This window comes from Acanthochromis polyacanthus, chromosome 12, assembly GCF_021347895.1.
Source record: "Acanthochromis polyacanthus isolate Apoly-LR-REF ecotype Palm Island chromosome 12, KAUST_Apoly_ChrSc, whole genome shotgun sequence".
Classification (NCBI taxonomy): Eukaryota; Metazoa; Chordata; class Actinopteri; family Pomacentridae; genus Acanthochromis; species Acanthochromis polyacanthus.
The window spans coordinates 38,085,904-38,105,844 of record NC_067124.1 but is presented as its reverse complement, the minus strand read 5'-3'; the positions used below and the strand labels follow the sequence as shown (position 1 = coordinate 38,105,844).

The following is a 19,941-nucleotide window of genomic DNA, read 5'->3' as shown; positions in this document are numbered from 1 at the left end:
TGGACAGTTTTCATGATTTTATTATTTTGGACTCTGGCAAATGGACTAATTTCTGCATTTTTTAATAAACTAAGCATACTATTTCAGCCTGACTGCAGGTTTCAGGGGGTTCAGAGGGTTTTTACTGACGTGTGAATCTTAGCATTTGTGTTTCTGAATTAATGAATGAATGAGATCCTGTCCAGCCCAGATGTTGAACCAAAGTGGTCTTCACAGATCCAGATGCTGAAGCTTTCAGGAACAAACTCACCCCCCGTCTGTCTGCATCCATCCTCACCGCTCAGCTGCTCCACTAACACCACTAACGTCTCACTGACTCCTTCTTCTTCTGGTAAATCTTTTAAACTTCTACAGTAAGTCTTTGCTCTTCTCAGCTGTTCGCAGCGTTTCCTTCGCCGGCTCCGTCCAGAAAACCGAAGCTCCGTGGATGGGCGAACATCCGAAGAGAGGTCTGGGCCTGTCCTCGCTGTGCCTGCAGGAGAAGAAAGGTTTGTTTGTTTGTAAGTCATTTTGGACCATTTTGAGTCACTTTGGAAAACGTTTGTGTCATTTTTGTAAAAATGTGAGTCATTTTTGTCAAATTTTAAGTCATTCTGAGGATATTTTGAGTCACTTTCGAAAAGTTTTTCACCGATTTGGAGAATCTTGAATCACTTTGGAAACATTTTGAGTCATTTTATGTAATTTTCAGTAATTATGGACAATTTTAACCATTTGAGGATATTTTGAGTCACTTTGGAAAAGTTTTGAGTCATTTTTGTCAAAATTCAAGTCATTGTGTTTGTTTATTTTTGTTTGTTTGTGTGTTTGTTGCTGTTTGACGCTGGTTTTTCTGTGCAGCCCTGGTCAGCGCCGTCAGCGTGGCGGTAGAAGCCGTCTTGGCTCAGTTCAGCTCGTCTCGGACCGTGGTTCAGAAGGTCAGTCGGGTTTTACAGTTATTACAGTTATTTTTCTTTTGTTTTGTGTCTGAGTCCACCTCCAGTGAAATATCACCTAAATGTCAAATGATTCAACGTTTTAGCGCCTCGAAGCTGCACTTTTTCTGAGTCGAGCAGCAGAATATTTGCTCTTTTGTGAAGTTACAAACATGTTTGCTCAGACTTTCTCCAGTTGTTTCACTTTTTCTGTCGTAGAAACTCAAGAAGCTGGAACATTCCTCTTCTTCTAGCTTCTTGTCAGCCAGTATTTTGGATTTAATCCATAGATATGCATTTATAAATGTCATCTCAGCTCCTTTTGCTCTCATTCGGCTCCATATCATCACACTTCCACCTCCGTTCTTCACTGTCAGGACCATGCATCCACTGTGGTAGTCCTGGTCAGGTTCACACCAAACATCTGGACTCCATCTGAACTCATTTATCTTCATCTGACCAAAGAATGTTCTCCAACATCATCAGGCTTCTTCTCATGCATTTTAGCAAAGTTTAGCTTGACTTTTTGGACCTTTTGGACTTTTCTTGACCTCCGTCCATAGAAGTTGATGTTCTTCACTGTCTGAGCTTCACACAAACTCTGGTTTCCTTTGATAACTCCTGATCCAAGTCTGAATCAGTTGCTGTCTGTTTTTCACAGCTGGATTATGAAAGTAGACATTTTAGAAAGACGACCACTGCAGCCATGATTAGTGCTGCTACGGATCCTTCTAAACTTCCTGAGTACTGTTGCTGCTGTGTTTTAGTTGAGCTTCCCGGTTCATTTTTCATCTTTTTAACCCTTTAAGCTTCAGTCAATTCCAGCCGTTTTCAGTACAAAAAAATCACTAATATTCTATTTTTAAATAAAAAAAATTACGAAAAATACGGGGAATATTGGACGGGCATCGCGAGGTGCATTTCCTTGAAAACGACCGATTCGGGGATTTTATACAACTTCAGGACATGTTTTGGACAAAATAGTTTACCTGCTTGTGTCATCTGATGTAAAAGGTTGGATTATGGCCGTTTTTTGTGGAATCTTTTTTTTGTGTGTAGTAATGAACCCGGAAATGTGAGTCGCGCTGTGTGCGTTGAAGCGGTGTATAGAGAACGGATGGATGGATATTTGTTTTTGTCGGACAAATGTGTTTTTCTCACCCGCTGTGGTAATCGCATCTGAAAGTGGTTTATACCGGCGGATTCATGAGAATCTAAGCTTTCCATCGGCGTGTAGTGTTTGTATAATCGGGTTTGCAGCCGTCGGACATTCTTGAAATTCCTATGCAAATTAGTAGGTGTACCGCCGGCGGTACACCTACGACGCACTGAAGCGTAAAGGGTTAAAGTCTGAAAATCAGATTTTTTACTTCCTCTGTTCAGTTCTTTTGCATGTGGAGCCATGATGCAGACACAGATCGAGCCCAGACGTCAAAAACGGAGAAAGTTCTGCTTCACAGCTCATTTTTAGAACCTTGTTCATGCAGTCAGACTGACTGGAAATCACAGCTGGATTCACTTTTGCTGCTTTGAGCTTCTAATTTGAGGCCTGAATTATCAACATGTTCTTTCTAAAGTGTTTGTTTTTGATTGTTTATCAGAGGAAATACTCTGCTGTCTGACTTTAACAGCTGCACGAATGAATCATTCCACATTTTACTGATGATGTCCTCATTTCTGTTGCACACTGTGTCAGAAGTCTTTTGTGAGTGAATGTCGTCGTGTATCAAATCTGTTGTTTACCTCTGAAAACGCTTCTCCTCCTCCCTTCTCGTCCGTCTCTCCTCAGTCTTTGTCTGTTAACGAGGTACTAGAATCTCTTTAGACAGTCTGATCTCTGTGAGCTAACTAACTCCACCCTCCCTTCCCTGAATCATCTCTGATCACGTCGACCCTCAAACCCTCATTTGTGTGTCCCATTTTCCGGCTGCGCATCTTCCTCCTCCTCCTCCTCCTCCTCCGTCCTCAGGCCTTATCAGGAGACAGCACCATAAATCCATCTCTGGGCCGTCTGGTGCTGCAGTGCCTCTGCCCCGCCCTCCACAGCCTGCTGACCGACGGCCTCAAGCCCCACCAGAGTGACCTGATAGCGGGCAGGAGGCCCAACTCTGCCTGGGGTCTGGTCCAGGCCTCCACCCGGCCAGGTAGAAAACGTGACATATCTTCATTTTTAGCCAATTTTAGGTTATTTTAGAGCATTTGTAACCATTCTGGGGATCTATTGAGTCATTTTTATCCAAATTTAAGTCATTTTGGAAATATTTTTGAGTCATTTTTGTCAAATTTTAAGTCCTTTTGAACAATTTTTCACCATTTTCAGGATTTTTTGAGTGACTTTGGAAAAGTTTTGAGTCATTTTAATCCTTTTTTAAGCCATTTTGGATTTTTTTTAAATCCATTTTAAAGATATTTTGAGTCACTTTGAAAGAGTTTTGAGTCATTTCAAATAATTTTAAAGCCATTTTCATGATTTTTAAGTCACTTTTGGAAAAAAAAATTGACCATCTTGGAGAATCTTTAATCACTTTGGAAACATTTTGAGTCATTTTTACCAAATTTTAAGTCATTTTGGAAATATTTGTAGTATATTTTGGTAAATTTTAAGTCTTTGAGCATTTTTTATCCATTTTCAAGATTTTTGAGTCACTTTTGAAAAGTTTTGTCATTTAGGAGATTTTTTTAATCGTTTTTGTCAAAATTTAATTCATTTTGGACATATTTTTGAGTCATTTTGATAAAATTTTAAGTCTCTTTGGGAAATTTTTTATCCATTTTCAGGATTTTTTTGTCACACTGGAAAAAATTTTGAGTCGTTTTTGTCAAGTTTTAAGTCATTTTGGACAAATTTTAAACCATTTTCAGGATTTTTGAGTCACTTTGGAAACATTTTGAGTCATTTTTGATTCGATCTGGAGAAGTTTTGAGTCATTTGAGACAATTTTGAGTCATTTTTATCAAATTTTAAGTCTTTTTGGACACATTTTTTGAACCATTTTCAGGATTTTTGAAACGCTTTGGAAATATTTTGCCATCTTGGAGCATGCTGAATCACTTTGGCAACATTTTGAGTCATTTTTGTCAAATTTTGAGTCATTTTTGACATTTTTTAAACCATTTTCAGAATATTTCGAGTCAATTTTGAAAAGTTTTGAATCATTTGAGACAATTTTGAGTCATTTTTATCAAAATTTTAAGTCTTTTTGCACAATTTGAAATCATTTTCAGGATTTTTGAGTTACTTTGGGAAAGTTTTCACCTTTCTTGGAGAATCTTGAATCACTTTGGAAACATGTTGAGTCATTTTAAAATGTCGTGGAGTCATTTTTTAAATAATTTTTTCCCCTTTTGTTGCCTCTGCCTCACATCGCTCAATAATTTCTGATTTTATTGTCTGAAATGCTGAACAAAGACATCGATTAGCACACGAGCTTCACGGCGGTTTTTCATCTCCAGACTGCTTCACTGATCACTGCTTCTCATATGATTTTTTTACCCTCTAATTATTCAAAGGTCCTAAAACTCAAGCGTTGTTCAACCTACAAGTGCGTGTTGGCGAGCTGCCGCAGCTCAGACAGAGCAAACAGCGCTTCAACGCCTTCCTCCTCGGCCTGCTGAAGTAAGAATCGCCTCTTATTGCAGATTAAATCCACACTTTTTTTACTCACTGTGGGCTCGTTTTTCTCTGCAACCTAAAGTCCTGCACCTCTGGCTGACAAATAGTGTGATTTTGGTCTTTTTTTAAATTTTATTTTGTGATTTTAAGATCACATTTTCCAACTTAATTGAAAACTACACATTATCAGTCAGTTATGGAAGTTGTAGCTTTGGTTATTCTTTATGTTTTTACAGTTTCTGGTTGATTTTTGCATGTTTTTTAAAAAACATAACAGTTGATTTAGGCTTGACAGTGTTAATCCCCTTTTTCCCTCTATCTTTTTTGTTTATCCTGCTCATGTTGCATTGTCATTTCTTTCCATTTATCCTCTTTGTGTCTTCATTATCTGACCTCTTCTGTCTGTTTTCCAGCACCAAACTTCTTGACACCTGGTTGTCTCACCTTCAGTCCTGCAGCGGTGAGTTTCCCTCTCCTACAGCTTCTTTTTTTAGCTGCGTCACCTTGCAGCTAGAAGATCCCCAGTTCATGTGTCGGTCTTTCTGGGAACCTTCTGCATGGAGTTTGCATGTTCTCCCTGTTTTCTCCAGCTTCCTCCCACAGTCCAAAAACATGCTGAGATTAGCTGGTGATTCTAAACTGTCCGTAGGTGTGATTATTTGTCTCTATGTGTAGCCCTGTGATAGACTGTTACCTGTCCAGGTGAACCTTCACCCTCAGTCAGCATCGATGGACTCCACACTGCAAAAACTCTAAATCTTACCAAGTCTGTTTGTCTTATTTTTAGCCAAAATGTCTCGTCTCACTGATTTAAGATAAATTCACTTAAGAAGAGACATTTCAGCAAGATAGAGGGATTTGTTTTAGGACAACGCATCTTAAATATCTTGTTAAGTCAAACAATCTGGAAATTATCTTGTTTTGAGTTGAATTTTACAAGAAAAATCAAACTGAGTTTAACCCTCATGTTGTCCTGCGGGTCAAATTACCCCGTTTAAAGTTTGAAAATGTGGAAAAATATATATTTTCACAGTGAAACTTCTGATGTCCACATTTTCGTGAAATTTTTGAACATTTTTTGGTGCAAAAAAAAGTTATAAAAATGTTTTTTTAAGAATATTCACAATAAAATCAACCAAAATCCAGCGAAATTCGCTGGATTTTGGTTGATTTTATTGTGAATGTTCTTAAAAAAATATTAGAAGTTTTACTGATATATGTAATCACTTTAGATATTTTTAAGATTTTTTGGAAGATTTTTACTCATTTTTTAAAAATTATTTCAAAGAATTTTCTTATCAAAATTGTGGGACTTTTAAAAATAAAACTTTTAATGGAAACTTTTAAGTAATTATTGGAGTTTTCTTCCTGAAAGTTTTGCAAATTTTCAGAAATTTGGGTTTTTTTTGTTGTTGATTTCTTTTTTAAATTGTTTTCAGACAAAGAAACAATATTTTTTTGGTGCCCATAAATGAAGACAGCAGGAGGGTTAATACATCTCAAATTTGGAGATTACATGAAAGCAAAAATCTATTTTTGAGTGAAAATCTACTATTTTTTAAAAACATATTTAGCTTATTTTCAGACACCTAATCTTGACAATCCTGGTAAAATGTAGCTTAAAATAATTTTCCCAGCTCATTTTAAGATCTCAATATTCTAAATGTCACATCTTATTTCAAGAAATCTTACCAAGACATTTTTCTCTTCTTCTATTGGCAGATTTTTTCCACTTATTTCAAAGTAAAAGTTCCTTGAAATAAGTTTTTTTTCTTGTTTTGAGAGGTTCATTTTTTTCCTGTGCAGCCACCCTACTGAGGATGAATCGGTGTATAGATGATGGATGGATGTTCTTATCTCATGTAAAACCTGTTGTTCTTTAAATCTCAGATGTTCTGGAGACCTTCTACCGTCCCTCCTCCTTCATGCGTCTGTCTCTGACGTCCTGCCAGCCGTTGTTTGAGGAGCTTCTCTTGGTGCTGCAGCCTCTCAGTCTGCTCACCTTCAACCTGGACCTCCTCTTCCAGCACCACCACCTGGAGCCCGACAGCCCCCGGCCCGACGCCTCCAGCCCTCCTCTGCAGGACGCCGGGCTCCAGGCCGCGGTGAAGACCTGCCCGTCCAAACCCTCAGGCGGCAGATACATGGAGAGCCTCTCCGACGTGAACTTTGGGAGTCCAGAACATCAGGCGGGTAAAGACGTGAAGCCGTCGGCCGATTCGGGATCGACGGACGCTGTGAAAGCTTCGGTTCCTCTGGCCCAGACCAGTCCTCAGCTGCTGTGGGTCCAGGAGAAGGAGATGGGAGGTTTACTTCCACCGAACATCGAGGAGGACAGCTTCGCTCAGCAGGCAGGACAGGTAGCCTCACCTGGTGAAAGTTTAAAAAAAAAAAAAAACGTACACGGCCGTTTAAAAGTCTGAGGACGAATCCATGTTTACCATGAAAGCTGTGTACGTGGTTAAAGTTGCTCTATATTAGTTAAGGTTGCTCTATATTAATAAAAATTGCTCTATATTAATTAAAGTTGCTCTATATTAATAAAAATTGCTCTATATTAATTAAAGTTGCTCTATATTAATAAAAATTGCTCTATATTAATTAAAGTTGCTCTATATTAATAAAAATTGCTCTATATTAATTAAAGTTGCTCTATATTAATTAAAGTTGCTCTATATTAATAAAAAATGCTCTAAATTAGTTAAAGTTGCTCTATATTAATTAAAGTTGCTCTATATTAGTTTAAGTTGCTCTATATTAATAAAAATTGCTCTAAATTAGTTAAAGTTGCTCTATATTAATTAAAGTTGCTCTATATTAGTTAAAGTTGCTCTATGTTAATTAAAGTTGCTCTATATTAATTAAAGTTGCTCTATATTAATAAAAAATGCTCTAAATTAGTTGAAGTTGCTCTATATTAATTAAAGTTGCTCTATGTTAATTAAAGTTGCTCTATATTAGTTTAAGTTGCTCTATATTAATAAAAATTGCTCTAAATTAGTTAAAGTTGCTCTATATTAATTAAAGTTGCTCTATATTAGTTAAAGTTGCTCTATGTTAATTAAAGTTGCTCTATATTAATAAAAATTGCTCTATATTAATTAAAGTTGCTCTATGTTAATTAAAGTTGCTCTATATTAATAAAAATTGCTCTACATTAATTAAAGTTGCTCTATGTTAATTAAAGTTGCTCTATATTAGTTAAAGTTGCTCTATATTTAAAGTTGCTCTTTATTAATTAAAGTTGCTCTATATTAGTTAAAGTTGCTCTAAATGAGTAAAAGTTGCTCTATATTTAAAGTTGCTCTATATTAATTAAAGTTGCTCTAAATGAGTAAAAGTTGCTCTATATTAATTAAAGTTGCTCTATATTAATAAAAATTGCTCTATATTAGTTAAAGTTGCTCTAAATGAGTAAAAGTTGCTCTATGTTAATTAAAGTTGCTCTGTATTAATTAAAATTGCTCTAAATGAGTAAAAGTTGCTCTATGTTAATTAAAGTTGCTCTGTATTAATTAAAATTGCTCTAAATGAGTAAAAGTTGCTCTATGTTAATTAAAGTTGCTCTGCATTAGTTAAAGTTGCTCTGTATTAAAGTTGCTCTAAATGAGTTAAAGTTGCTCTATATTAATTAAAGTTGCTCTAAATGAGTTAAAGTTGCTCTATATTAATTAAAGTTGCTCTAAATGAGTCAACATGTACATTTTTATGTGTAACTTTTGAAACAATTCACTGTTATCTTCCCATTTTTCTTAGTTTTATTAAATTACAGATGATTTCTGGCAAAATCTAAAAAAAAATTAAAAAATCTGTATTTTTACAAACATAATTACTTCTTCTAAAGTGCGCTGCTTCAAAAAATAGGATAATTTTTTAAGTGTTATTTTACAGACTTTTCCAGTTGAATTATATCCGTTAAATTATTATCTACTAAAATCACAGAAAAGTATTAATTCATATGTTACATGTAGTTAAAATGTAATTATTTTACAGATATTTGCTATTATTTTACTTGATATTAAAAATTGAGAACTAGTAAATAATTAATGAAAGTGTTATTTTACACTTTTTTCCAGTTAAATCACATCTGTTAAGTTACAGATACTATAAAGCAAAATCACAGAAACAACTCTATTTCCATGTTCTGTTTATTTAAATCTGAAAAAACTGAATTATTCCACAGATGATTGCTGTTGTTTCAAATAAGAAAAATCTGTGTATTTTTGTTTAATTTAAGTGAAAATAATGAATCATTTCTATACTAATAACTGTTGTGTTACAGATTTTTTTTCCTGTTTTGTGAAATTTCAGTCAAATAAATGTAAACAAAAAAATTGATGTGTTGACTAAAAATAAACAACATAAAAATCTGTATTTTGTAATTTCACAGGTAGTAATATGTTCTTTTTTAGTGTGTAAACCACACATTTACACTGTTCTACTGCATTTAAATCCTAAAAAATATCATTATTTTGCAGGAATTTCTTCTGTTTTCTCTCTTTTTGTACAATTTTTGACATCCCATGATTAAAACATTCTTAGCGTGTTTTTTTGCACCTTTGCAGCCGCAGGTTCCCTGATTTCTGCAGGTTTTTCTCTGACTGCGGTTCTTGTTTTTCCTCATTTCCAGGCGATCCAGCAGGGTTGGGGGGCCGTGGTGCGCTGGGGAGGCCGACTGAGCCAGAACCTGGCCGAGCTGAGCCAGACGGCGCTGAAGAAGGACGACGTGAAGGCCGACCTGCCGGACCTCCAGGCCCAGACGGGGAGCGACTACACGGCGGTCAGCGGCGGCCCTCAGGTGCCCTGGGGTCTGGGTCGACTGTTCGGAGCCTCCAGGAGCCCCAGCAGCCCGACGGGTCCCACTCCACCGACCAGGTAAGGCACTAAATGTGTGATAATGGAAAAACACTGACTCTACATACTAAATATATTTAATTTCTAATATTTAGGCAGAAGAAATATTAAATCTAAAATGAAAAGTTCCTCCTCTTTTAGAAATATTTAGGAAAAATCTCAAGTTTTGCATGCGTTCTTTGATTTTTGGTCATTTCTTCCTAATTTTTAGTGTTTTATTTTCATTTTAAACTGTTCTCCTGTTTTGTTTTTACAAATTTATTGCATTTTTTTGTCGTTACCCGATGGTTAATGTGCAGAATTCTTGTCTCAGCTCTGGTTTTACTTTAACCCTCGTGTCGTCCTGCGGGTCAGAATTAACCCGATTTAAAGTCTGAAAATGTGGAAAAGAAACATTTTCACAGTGAAACTTCTGATGTCCACATTTTCAACATTTTTAGGAAATCTTTGAACATTTTTTTGGTGGAAAAAAGGAAATGTTAAAAATGTTTCTTTAAGAACATTCACATAAAAAATCGACCAAAATCCAGTGAAATAAAAATTATTTTTTTATGAATGTTTTTAAAAAAAGATATTAGAAGTTTTACTGATATATATGGAATCACTTTAGATATTTTTTGGGATTTTTTTTTTTTTTTTACTCATTTTTTGAAAATATTTTCTTGCTAAATTTGGGAGATGTTTTAAAATAAAACTTTTAAGGGAAACTTTTCAGGAATTAGTGGAATTTTCTTCCTGAAGGTTTTGCAAATTTTCAAAAATTTGGGGAATTTTTTTGCTGATTTTTTTTTTTCAGACAAGGAAACAATATTTTTGGGTGCCCGTAAATGAAGACAACAGGAGGGTTAATGTTCTTGCATTGATTTTTTTTCATGCATTTGAAGCCGTTCCGTCTCTTCCTGTGTTTTAACGCCGCTGTGTTTCCTCCAGACGTCCCTCCCAGTGGTTGGCTCCTGGTGTCACCGCTTTGACCCGGATGGTGAGCAGCAGCTCCAGCCCGATGCTCAGAAGAACCCCGGAGCTGCCGGAGGAAATCCAAGCGGAGCCGGTGAAAGACGTGGACGCCGTGGAGAGGAAGGACAAACCCCGACCGCTCAGGTACACCAGACAGGAGGAGGGGGATTTTGCATCGTAGTCGACCGAAATGCAAAAACAACACAGGTGGGAAGTGATGAAACAAGTGGTTTGGCTTTAATTCAACTAGAAACCTGGATTTTGACTTTTACAAGCTTTAGAAACAACTGTCTTAAGATTGAACTTCATAAACCCACCGACAGGTTTAAAAATCTCTCAAATTTACACCTTTAACAGAACCAAAAACTGCAAAAACAAAAGAAATGTTTGGATCCTGAACTAATCAAATGTGACATGCAGTTCTGTCGGTAAAATTAACCAAATCTAGGCTTGTTCTCAGGCTGTTTAATCTAAATTGCTTCATTTTGTGTATCTCATTTATAAGTTTACCAAAAAAAAAAAAACGTTTTGTCAAATTAAATACTACAAGAAAAACAACCAGGAGAAAACTGACAAAAATTCAGGGATTTTTCTGCTGAATCGGGTAAAGTGACGTAAAATTAACCAAATCTAGGCTTAAAATCAGGCTATTTCATCTAAATCGCTTTATTCCATGTATGTCATTTAAAAATGGACCAAAAATAAACCATTTTCTTCAACAAGATTTTATAAAAAACAAAAAATTCTGTGTTTTCCTGTGTATTCATGAAGACTTTAATGACTCGGCTGTGACCAACAGAAAACTGACAAATATTCAGGGATTTTTTTTGCTGAATTAGGTAAAGTGATGTAAACAAACTGACTTCAGGCTGAACACGAATATGACCTTTTTTTTTTAAAAAAATGACACCATTATCGTAACCAAAAACCTTAAAAATAGAACAAATTGGATTTTCTACTTCCTGATGGTTCTTGAACTAATCACGTGAACACGCAGTTGTGCCGGTAAAATTAACCAAATTTAAGCTTAAAATCAGGCGAAATCACTTGATTCTATGTATCTCATTTAGGAATTTACAAAAAATAAAAAATGAAAATGTGACTGAAAAGTTGTCCAAAATTCCGAAAACTGTAGAGAAAGTGTCCGGATTGACTCGGTTTGTTCAAAATGACACAAAGTTGCTCAAATGTATCAAAAACCTGTTCAAAGTGACGTATTTTTTCCAAAAATTCAGATTTTTTTCGTGCATTTCTGAGCCCTCCCTCCTTCCTCGTGACAGCTCTGTTTCCGTAGAGCTGCAGGACTTCAGATATTTCAGTGAAAAATGAAGAAAAAATGTGACAGAAGCACAAAAAAATGCTCCTCGGAGTCCAGAGGGTTAAATTATAACGAAACATATCAGCTGATAATTAACAAAACGACAATAACGAGGAGTAAAATTTAAGATACAGTTAAATCTTCCTGTCTTCAAAACATATTACTAATAATTCTAGCTAATTTACCACTAAATTTAGAAGAAATAAGCACATTCTCCTTCATATTCTGCTAATTAAGAACACAGACTGTATATAATCTGCTGTATTCTAACACACAGTCTGTGGTTTAGGCGTGGCTGCAGACTGCATGGGTGAAAACAGAAAGCCTTAAACACACTCAGATCTGTCTCTTCCTTTGGTTTAATGATTTCTTTCCACCTCCAGCAGCGTCTGTGGGTGGAAGCGACACCAGAATAGCTCCTCTTATCCTCCTTTGTCTTTCTGGTGACTCATCAAACCTCCATCACACGCTGACGTTATTGTTTGTGGACGGTCCAGGCCGATATTATTCCTCCAGCGAGACACGTTCTGCTTCACAGTGAGCTCATACTGTTGCATTAGAATGCTCAGAAATCACCAGAATTACTGAGAAATAAATGTAAGATAACATGAAGGAATGAAAGGCATTTTGGACATGGTATTTCTTTATAAAAATATGGGGGGGGGGAGTAAGATTTTAGCATTTATCCCTGCCTAGAGAACGACTGCATGACTTTATAGTGGATTAGAACGCTACCAGGAGCATCTGGAATGATGTAAAAGCTGCATTTCTTAAACATTTCTGACAATTTCAAGGCGTAGGAATAATTTTAGACGTTGCATTTGTCATAAAAAAGCTTTAAAAATGCACAGATTTAGTCTAAATTCATCATTAGCACAATGTTTTGCTGTCTTTTGTTGCTTGTTTATGTCATTTCCAGCCTAAATTCACTGTTAGTCACATTTACCTGCTAAAGAATCGACTTTTTCTCAAAATTGAGGGTTGTGCATAATTTAATATGTAGCATTTTTCCCATAAAATGTTTTAAAAACATAAGCAGAAATAGTTAAAATTTATCTTTAACGTCTGTAACACGATGTTTTACTTTCTGTTGTGTCATTTTTATGTCATTTCCAGCCACAAGAAAGCAGTTAGTTCACTAAAAATTCACTGTAAATCACATTTACTTAACATAGAATCTGCGTTTTCTAAAAATATATAGGGGTATACATTATTTTAGACACGGAATATAAAAAAAACATATAAAAAGCAATAATGAAATTGATCTTTAACGTCTCTAACACAATGATTTACTGTCTTTTCTCATTTGTTTATCTCATTTCCAGCCACAAAAAAACCTGTTGCCCTCATAAAAATGCACAATAAGTCACATTTACTTAGTTTAAAATCTTCATTTTCTCAAAATAAAAGGGAATGCATGATTTTAGACGTGGAATTTTTCAAGAAAATGTTTCAAAAGTAAGTAGAAATGATTAAAATTCAATATTTTACTGTATTTTGCCATTTGTTTGTCATTTTCAGCCACAAGATACCTGTTGGTCAAATAAAAATTCACTTTCAATCACATTTACTTAACATAGAATCTTCATTTTCTAAAAATATAGTGATATGAATCATTTCGGACATGAAATTTTTCATGAAAATTTAAAAAAACTAATAAAATTTATCTTTAACCTCTCCAACACAATGTTTGTCTAATTTTTTTGTATTTCCAGGCAGAAGAAACCTGTTAGTCCACTAAAAATCCACTGTAAATCATGTTTACCTCACATAAAATCTTATTTTTTTGAAAATATAGATATGTATAATTTTAGAAATGACATTTTTCATATTTTTTAAAAAAAAAAACAGTAACATTTATCTTTAACATCTCTGACACAATGTTTTCCTGTCTTTTCTCACTTGTTTATGTCATTTCCAGCCAGAAAAAACCTGCTGATTTCATAAAAACGACCTATAAATGAGACTTTGGGTGATTTTTCGTGTGTTTCAGGTCCGTACGGACGCTGTGCGACCACTCCGGAACCGGCTCCGAGCTCAGCTTCCTGAAGGGGGAGGAGCTTGTGGTGCTGGGGGGCGTGGACCAGGACTGGATTCGCTGTCGTCAGGGAGACAGGGAGGGGCTGGTACCGATCGGCTACACCTCCCTCATCATGTGACTCCGACAGCCGCTGCACTGCTAAATCGATACAAAAAATTACAAACAAACCAATATCTATATTTTAGGCGAGCGCTGAGAGGTGGCGGCGCGGCTGCACTACTCTGAGGGATATTTCACTCCGGACGCCGTCTGTTCTGCTTTCCACGACTCCTCCGGCTCGGTTAGCGTTCGGCTAACGGGTTCTGGTGGCGTGAAATAATCGCGAGTTTTCGAGCGTTTCGCACCTTTGACGTTTGAGTGAAGTATCCCTTTTGAGACGTCTTTTTTCCCGACGGCCTAGCGTTAGCCACGTTAGCGCCTCCAGCCGCGGAGTCGTGGGTTTCGCGGGTTCATCGAGCGGAGAAAAGACGCGTCAGAGTACTGAGCCGAAGCTCCCGTTGCATAAATACTGCGTAGTAATGTAGTGAATTGTAGCCGTGTAGATCCGTGTTCTCTTGACCCCCAATGACCTCTCATCCCTCTCGCCTGGTTCATGTGTGTTTCTGCTACTATATTTGACTGTATAAATATACATAAAAAATCTATATATATATATATATATATATATAGGTATATAAATTGAGATTGATATTACCAAGATAGATAGAAAGATAGGCGATCAGGAGAGAGCAGAGAGTGAAACACAAGCATCGGTGATTCAACATCGACTCATCTCACGTTTATTTTCTAATCCGGTATCTTCCCTCGTGTGCGTGCGTGCGCTTTCGCCATTGTCTTGCCATCATATTCACGTTAGATTTAGCTCATATCTTAAAAGTGTAAACGTGCCATGAATGCTTTGAGCGAATGGCAGACGACATATTTATCCCGCACAGGTAAAGAAGATATCAGACAACAGCGATCTGTAGCTAAACCCAACGGAGGCTCCGTGGGTCGGAGTCGAAACCTCACGAAAACACCTTCCGTGTCATCGCCAATCCCGCCTCCGTGCTTCACTGTCGGGACTGCGCGTTCGCCGTGGTAGTCCTGGACCGCATCTGAGGTCGAAGTGGAATAAATAAAAGCCTCACAGAACTGCGCTCAGCTCTCGTTCGACGCTATCTGGACTCGTAAAATCCCGGGTGTTGATGTGTGATTCGTAGACGCTACGGTAAAGTCTGTGGGTTTCGGTGGCTGGTCCTCACCGTGTACCTCAGCTTTTTGTATTTATCTCCCCGTCATAATCATTGGTATTAACGATAGTGGTTATCGGTGGGTGTTGCTCATATGAAATGCGTTGCTTTGTGTCATATATTTATCAGTTATTCTCTAGATTCTGTATTGATGACTATGCATATGGTTCAATGTGTTTTTGTTCGTTTTTATTTGGTGTTATCATGCAAAGTGGACATCCGAACCATAAAAACAATAGCTTAAAAAGAATATATATGTGTGCACTACTGTTCAGAAGCTTGGGGTCTGAAAAAAAGGACTCAAAATGACTTAAAATTGCCCAAAATTTGTTAAAATCTGCCCAAAAAGGACTCCAGGCTGCCAAAATTAAATGAAAAATCTGCGGAAAATGAGTTAAAGCTGTTTAAAAGGCTTTGAAAGTTGTTCAAGAAAGCTTAAAATTATCAAAAAAGGACTCAAAATTACTTGAAGCTGCCTAAAATGCTTTGAAATCCATATGAAATCACTCAAAATTGCGCAAAATGACTCAAAACCTGTCCAGAATGTGGTGTGAAATGATGTGGAAAACGGTGTAAAGGAGGGCAGTGTGAGGAGCGGTGTGGAGGCCTGGAGCTCCTCGTACCTCCAGGGCGATGTAGTCTTTTGTGCCGCAGAAGGTTCAGATGGTGTCGCCCTCAAACATGCCCTCAGTGCACATCCCAAAATCAGCTGTCTTTGAAGTCTGCCCAAAAAAAATGACTTAAAACTGTGTGAAATTCTTCCAAAATTGCCCCAAATGTGTCCAAAATTAGTTTAAAACAGGCTAAAATGAGTTAGAAACTGTCCAGATGGACTCAAAACTGCCCTAAAATGACCTGAAACGTTTCCAAAACATGTCTAAAATGCTCTGAAACCTGTCTGAAATCACTCAAGATTGCGCAAAATGACTCGATACCTGTCCAGAATGTGGTGTGAAATGATGGAAAATGGTGGAAAACAGTGTAATTGAGGGCAGTTTGAGGAGCGGTGTGGAGGCCTGGAGCTCCTCATTCCTCAAACATGCCCTCCCTTTTGGGAATTGTTTCCCAAACTTGTCCAAAATTAGTTTAAAACTGTCTAAAATGAGTTATAAACTGTCCAGAAGGACTCAAAACTGCCACAAAACGACCTGAAATGTGTCCAAAATATGTTCAAATTGTCTAGAATGCTCTGAAACCTGTCTGAAATCACTCAAAATTTTTGCAAAATGACTCGAAACCTGTCTCAAATGTGTGAAATGATGAAAAACAGTGTAATTGAGGGCAGCTATCTTTAATGTGTGCCCAAAAAATGACTTAAAACCGTGTGAAATTCTTCCCAAAATGCCTAAAATTGCCCCAAACTTGTCTAAAATTAATTAAAAACAGGCTAAAATGAGTTATAAACTGTCCAGAAGGACTCAAAACTGCCCCAAAACGACCTGAAATGTGTCCAAAATATGTTCAGACTGTCTAAAATGCTCTGAAACCTGTCTGACATCACTCAAAAAAACCTGTCCAAAATGTGTTAAAAACTGTCCAAAAGGTCTCTTTTTTTGAATGAAGATCACATTAAATGAATCAGAAATACAGTCTAGATATCATTTGACCTAAACTTTAGACTTTATTGCCCCCAAGGGCATATTCTTTTCCATAGCACCGTCCCACTTGATTGACGTTGACAGGACAACACAAAAAAAGTCCAAAAACACAGACTTTACCCAAACAGTGTCTACGTCCTGTAGTGTAGACGTTGTTCTTGAGGTAAATGACTATTCTAGCTGGAAACAGCTGATTTAATGGAATAACAACCATCACTGCTCTGTTCTAATGCTACGTTGTGTTAGCTAACGGTGTTGAAAGGCTAACTGATGATTAGAAAACGCCTCTAAAAGTATGAAATTGTCTGGGAAACCCCAAACTTTTAGACAGTAGTGTACCTAAAAGAGCCTGGTGAGGAAAGGCAGACGCTGAAGGACGTCCACTGAATCCAGCAGGAACATTTCAGCGCTATAAATAAATCAGGGAACGCTCAGCTCTTCGAAGTTTCCTCATGTTATCGTGTCATGTAGCATGAGATTACCGTCAGACCGGACGATAAGACGCCAATCAAATGGGTCACATGTAGGTGTTTAAATGGAGATGAAATATCAGTGGACACGTTTAACTGTTCTGTTTCTGAGCTTGTTTCGAAAGCCGTTCATTTATCGGACGTGCTGTTTATGGATCTGGAGGTTTGTGAGAGAGGAGCATCCGGCCCGTCTCTATCTATCTATCTGGGTTTCTTCATGTGTGAGAGTGTGCACATGGCCGTGTACGTGGCGGTGAGAGCAGCGATGAGCGAGAGCACCTCGATGCGTCTGCACATCCTGCACTTTCACTCCCAAGTGTAACAATGACTTCCGTACCTTCCTCTTCCTCTCTGGTGTCATGTAGCCCGTAGACCTCCCGCTGTCCTACTGTTGCATAGAGTCCAGTGGCCCCTCTAGTGTCAGTCACTGTCCACCTCCTGCATGTGCTTGTTTGTAAATACACCAAATAAAAGGATCTGTATAAACCAAACCTGTATGGCTGCTCGTGTTTTTTTTTTGGGTTTTTTGCACAAAAAAACGGTATTTCATGCTATAATATATGGAGTCACAGGAGTGCCACATTAAAAATATAAATAAATAAATAAATGTGGAAATATAAAGAGAAATAAATAAAAAGGAAAATTTTGTCTTTGCGTTTACTTTTTCTGTTTTTTTCCTTTATTTATTTCTCTTATATTTCCACATTTATTTATTTATTTCTCTTTATATTTCCACATTTATTTATTTATTTCTCTTCATATTTCCACATTTGTTTATTTATTTCACTTTATATTTCCACATTTATTTATTTACACATTTATTTCCCTTTATATTTCCACATTTATTTATTTATATTTTGATGTGGCACTCCTGTGACTCCATAATAATATGCATGAGCAAACATCGCTTAAATGTCAAATGACTCAAAATGGAATGAATACTGGAGTGTTTCCTCTTATTTACAAACAAAAGCAAACATTTAACAAAGGATATAATCAAAAAATAAAGGCCCCCAAAGAGTGCATATGCTACCATTTAAAAGCTTGGGGTCACTTAGAAATGTCCTTATTTTTGAAAAAAATGAAATGGAAGAACTTAAAATCACCCCAAATTTGTTAAAATCTGCCCCAAAAGTGCTCCAGACTGCCCAAATTAAGTGTAAAATCTGTGGGAAATGAGTTAAAGCTGCTTAAAAGGCTTTGAAACTTGTTCAAGGTGGCTTAAAATGGTCAGTCATAATGGCTTCAACCTGTCTAAAACGCTTTGAAACCTGTCTGAAATCACTCAAAATTGCACAAAATGACTCAATGCATTTACTTGTTTGTAAATACACCAAATAAAAGGATCTGTATAAACCAAACATGTGTGGCTGTTAGTATTTTTTTTTTGCACAAAAACCCTTATTTATCAAGAATTCATGCTGTAATATGCATGAGTAGAACATCCTTAAAAGTCAAATGACTCAGAATGGCATCGCTTCTAGCGTTTCCTGTTATTTACAAACAAAAACAAACATTTAACAAAGGATATATTGAACATAAAGGCCCTCAAGTAGCAACTCGATGCAAAAAAAAAAATCATATATTTGCATTTACAGACGTACAGCCTCAAAAACAAGTAAACGGAGCTGCACAAACACGGCTCTAAAACGAGCTGTGAGCAGCAGAACCTGCTCAGTTTTGAACCACATGGGTTGTGTCTGTGTCTAAATCGTGGCTCCACATTAAAAAGAGTTGCCACAGTGACTGAAAGTTTAGATTTTGAGACTTGAGAAAGATGGAAAATGATACAGAAACACATGACAGAGCAACTTAAAATCAGTGGAAACTCAGCGTCAGCAGTAACCAGGAGGTATTTAAGGAGCTAAAGTACCACTAATCATTGGTTTTGGGTTTGCGTTGTTGTTTTTGTTTTGTTCGACCCCTTCTTGTGTGTTTCTATGTCCCTTTTCAGTTGCTTCCAGGCGTAAACTAACCGTGACGTCACCCGTTGGTTTCAACGCCGAGAAAATGAAGCCCGGATTTTGCTACTTCCTGGTCGCCGTTTTGGATTTTTTAGACCCAGTGACGTAAAAAGCGTCATCAAACAGACTGGACCGGAGAGCAACTAGGGGCAGGATTGGCTGAGGACTCTCTTATCCCGCCCACGTTTTACCGCAGAGGCTTCTGTTGCTGTCTATCAAGTATAGCCACGCCCCCTGGCTCCGCCAACTTTAACGATTTATTTAAAATTCAGTGTTGATTTATTTTAAGATCGGCCACCTGATCTCTCATTTTGACCATGAAAACTAACGGGAAAAAATCCTGAGCTGTAGAACATCAGTCTATCAAATTTTATTTTTTCCAAAAATGAATTGGGGTCTATGGAGAAAAAGCTTCCTGGAGCTAACCCTAGTGGACGGCGGGATATTGCAAGTTTTTTACATTTCCAGGTTGGCTTCAATTCTGGAGCCAGATGCTACGTCCACTATATATACAGTCTATGGTTGCTTCATCTTTTATTTTGAAGTCATTTACCTTCTCCGGGACCTTTACTTCCTTCCTTTGTGAGTTTCCCCTCCATTTTTAAAAAAACTGCCCCGCCCCATTGGTCAGTTTCACCTATGTCTTGTTTACTCATCAGTACTCTGTGTTTATAGTCCAGTCTTGCATTTTTTTCTGCTATTTACCAGTCGCACCTGGTTGTCAAAGCTCTCTGGTCTCCTGCTCCACCTGCTACTTTGCTTCTTGCCTCAGTTTGCTCTCTTGCTTGTTAGCTTTTGGGCTCTTTGGTTGATCTTTGCCAGCTCCTTGTGCTTTTAACTTATCTGGACTTTAGTTTCTTCATATTTAAAGCTCACCTTTTGCTTTTGTTTTGTTAAGAACCTGCCTCTTTGGCCCTTTGGCTCCTTTTCCAATAATCCCCAACAACAGCTGCAGTGGTTGTCCTCCTTTCACAATCTAGCTG

General features: G+C 37.2%; 1 protein-coding gene across 5 annotated transcripts in view; it reads left to right on the top strand.

The window, feature by feature from the left end:
• Positions 1-17,485, top strand: part of rusc1 (RUN and SH3 domain containing 1) — a 33,773-nt gene extending 16,288 nt beyond the window's left edge. For 2 of the 5 annotated variants that reach the window (XM_051956952.1, XM_051956948.1), the window contains 10 exons: positions 375-500; positions 841-917; positions 2,704-2,721; positions 2,884-3,058; positions 4,425-4,530; positions 4,941-4,987; positions 6,418-6,887; positions 9,158-9,402; positions 10,312-10,479; positions 13,647-17,485. In XM_051956952.1, coding sequence (XP_051812912.1) covers positions 375-500; positions 841-917; positions 2,704-2,721; positions 2,884-3,058; positions 4,425-4,530; positions 4,941-4,987; positions 6,418-6,887; positions 9,158-9,402; positions 10,312-10,479; positions 13,647-13,812 — 1,598 coding nt within the window. In that variant the 3' untranslated portion in view covers positions 13,813-17,485. The remainder of the gene's footprint in view (positions 1-374; positions 501-840; positions 918-2,703; positions 2,722-2,883; positions 3,059-4,424; positions 4,531-4,940; positions 4,988-6,417; positions 6,888-9,157; positions 9,403-10,311; positions 10,480-13,646) is intronic. The other 3 variants (XM_051956949.1, XM_051956951.1, XM_051956950.1) reach the window with 3 other exon arrangements.
• Positions 17,486-19,941: the final 2,456 nt, after the last annotated feature.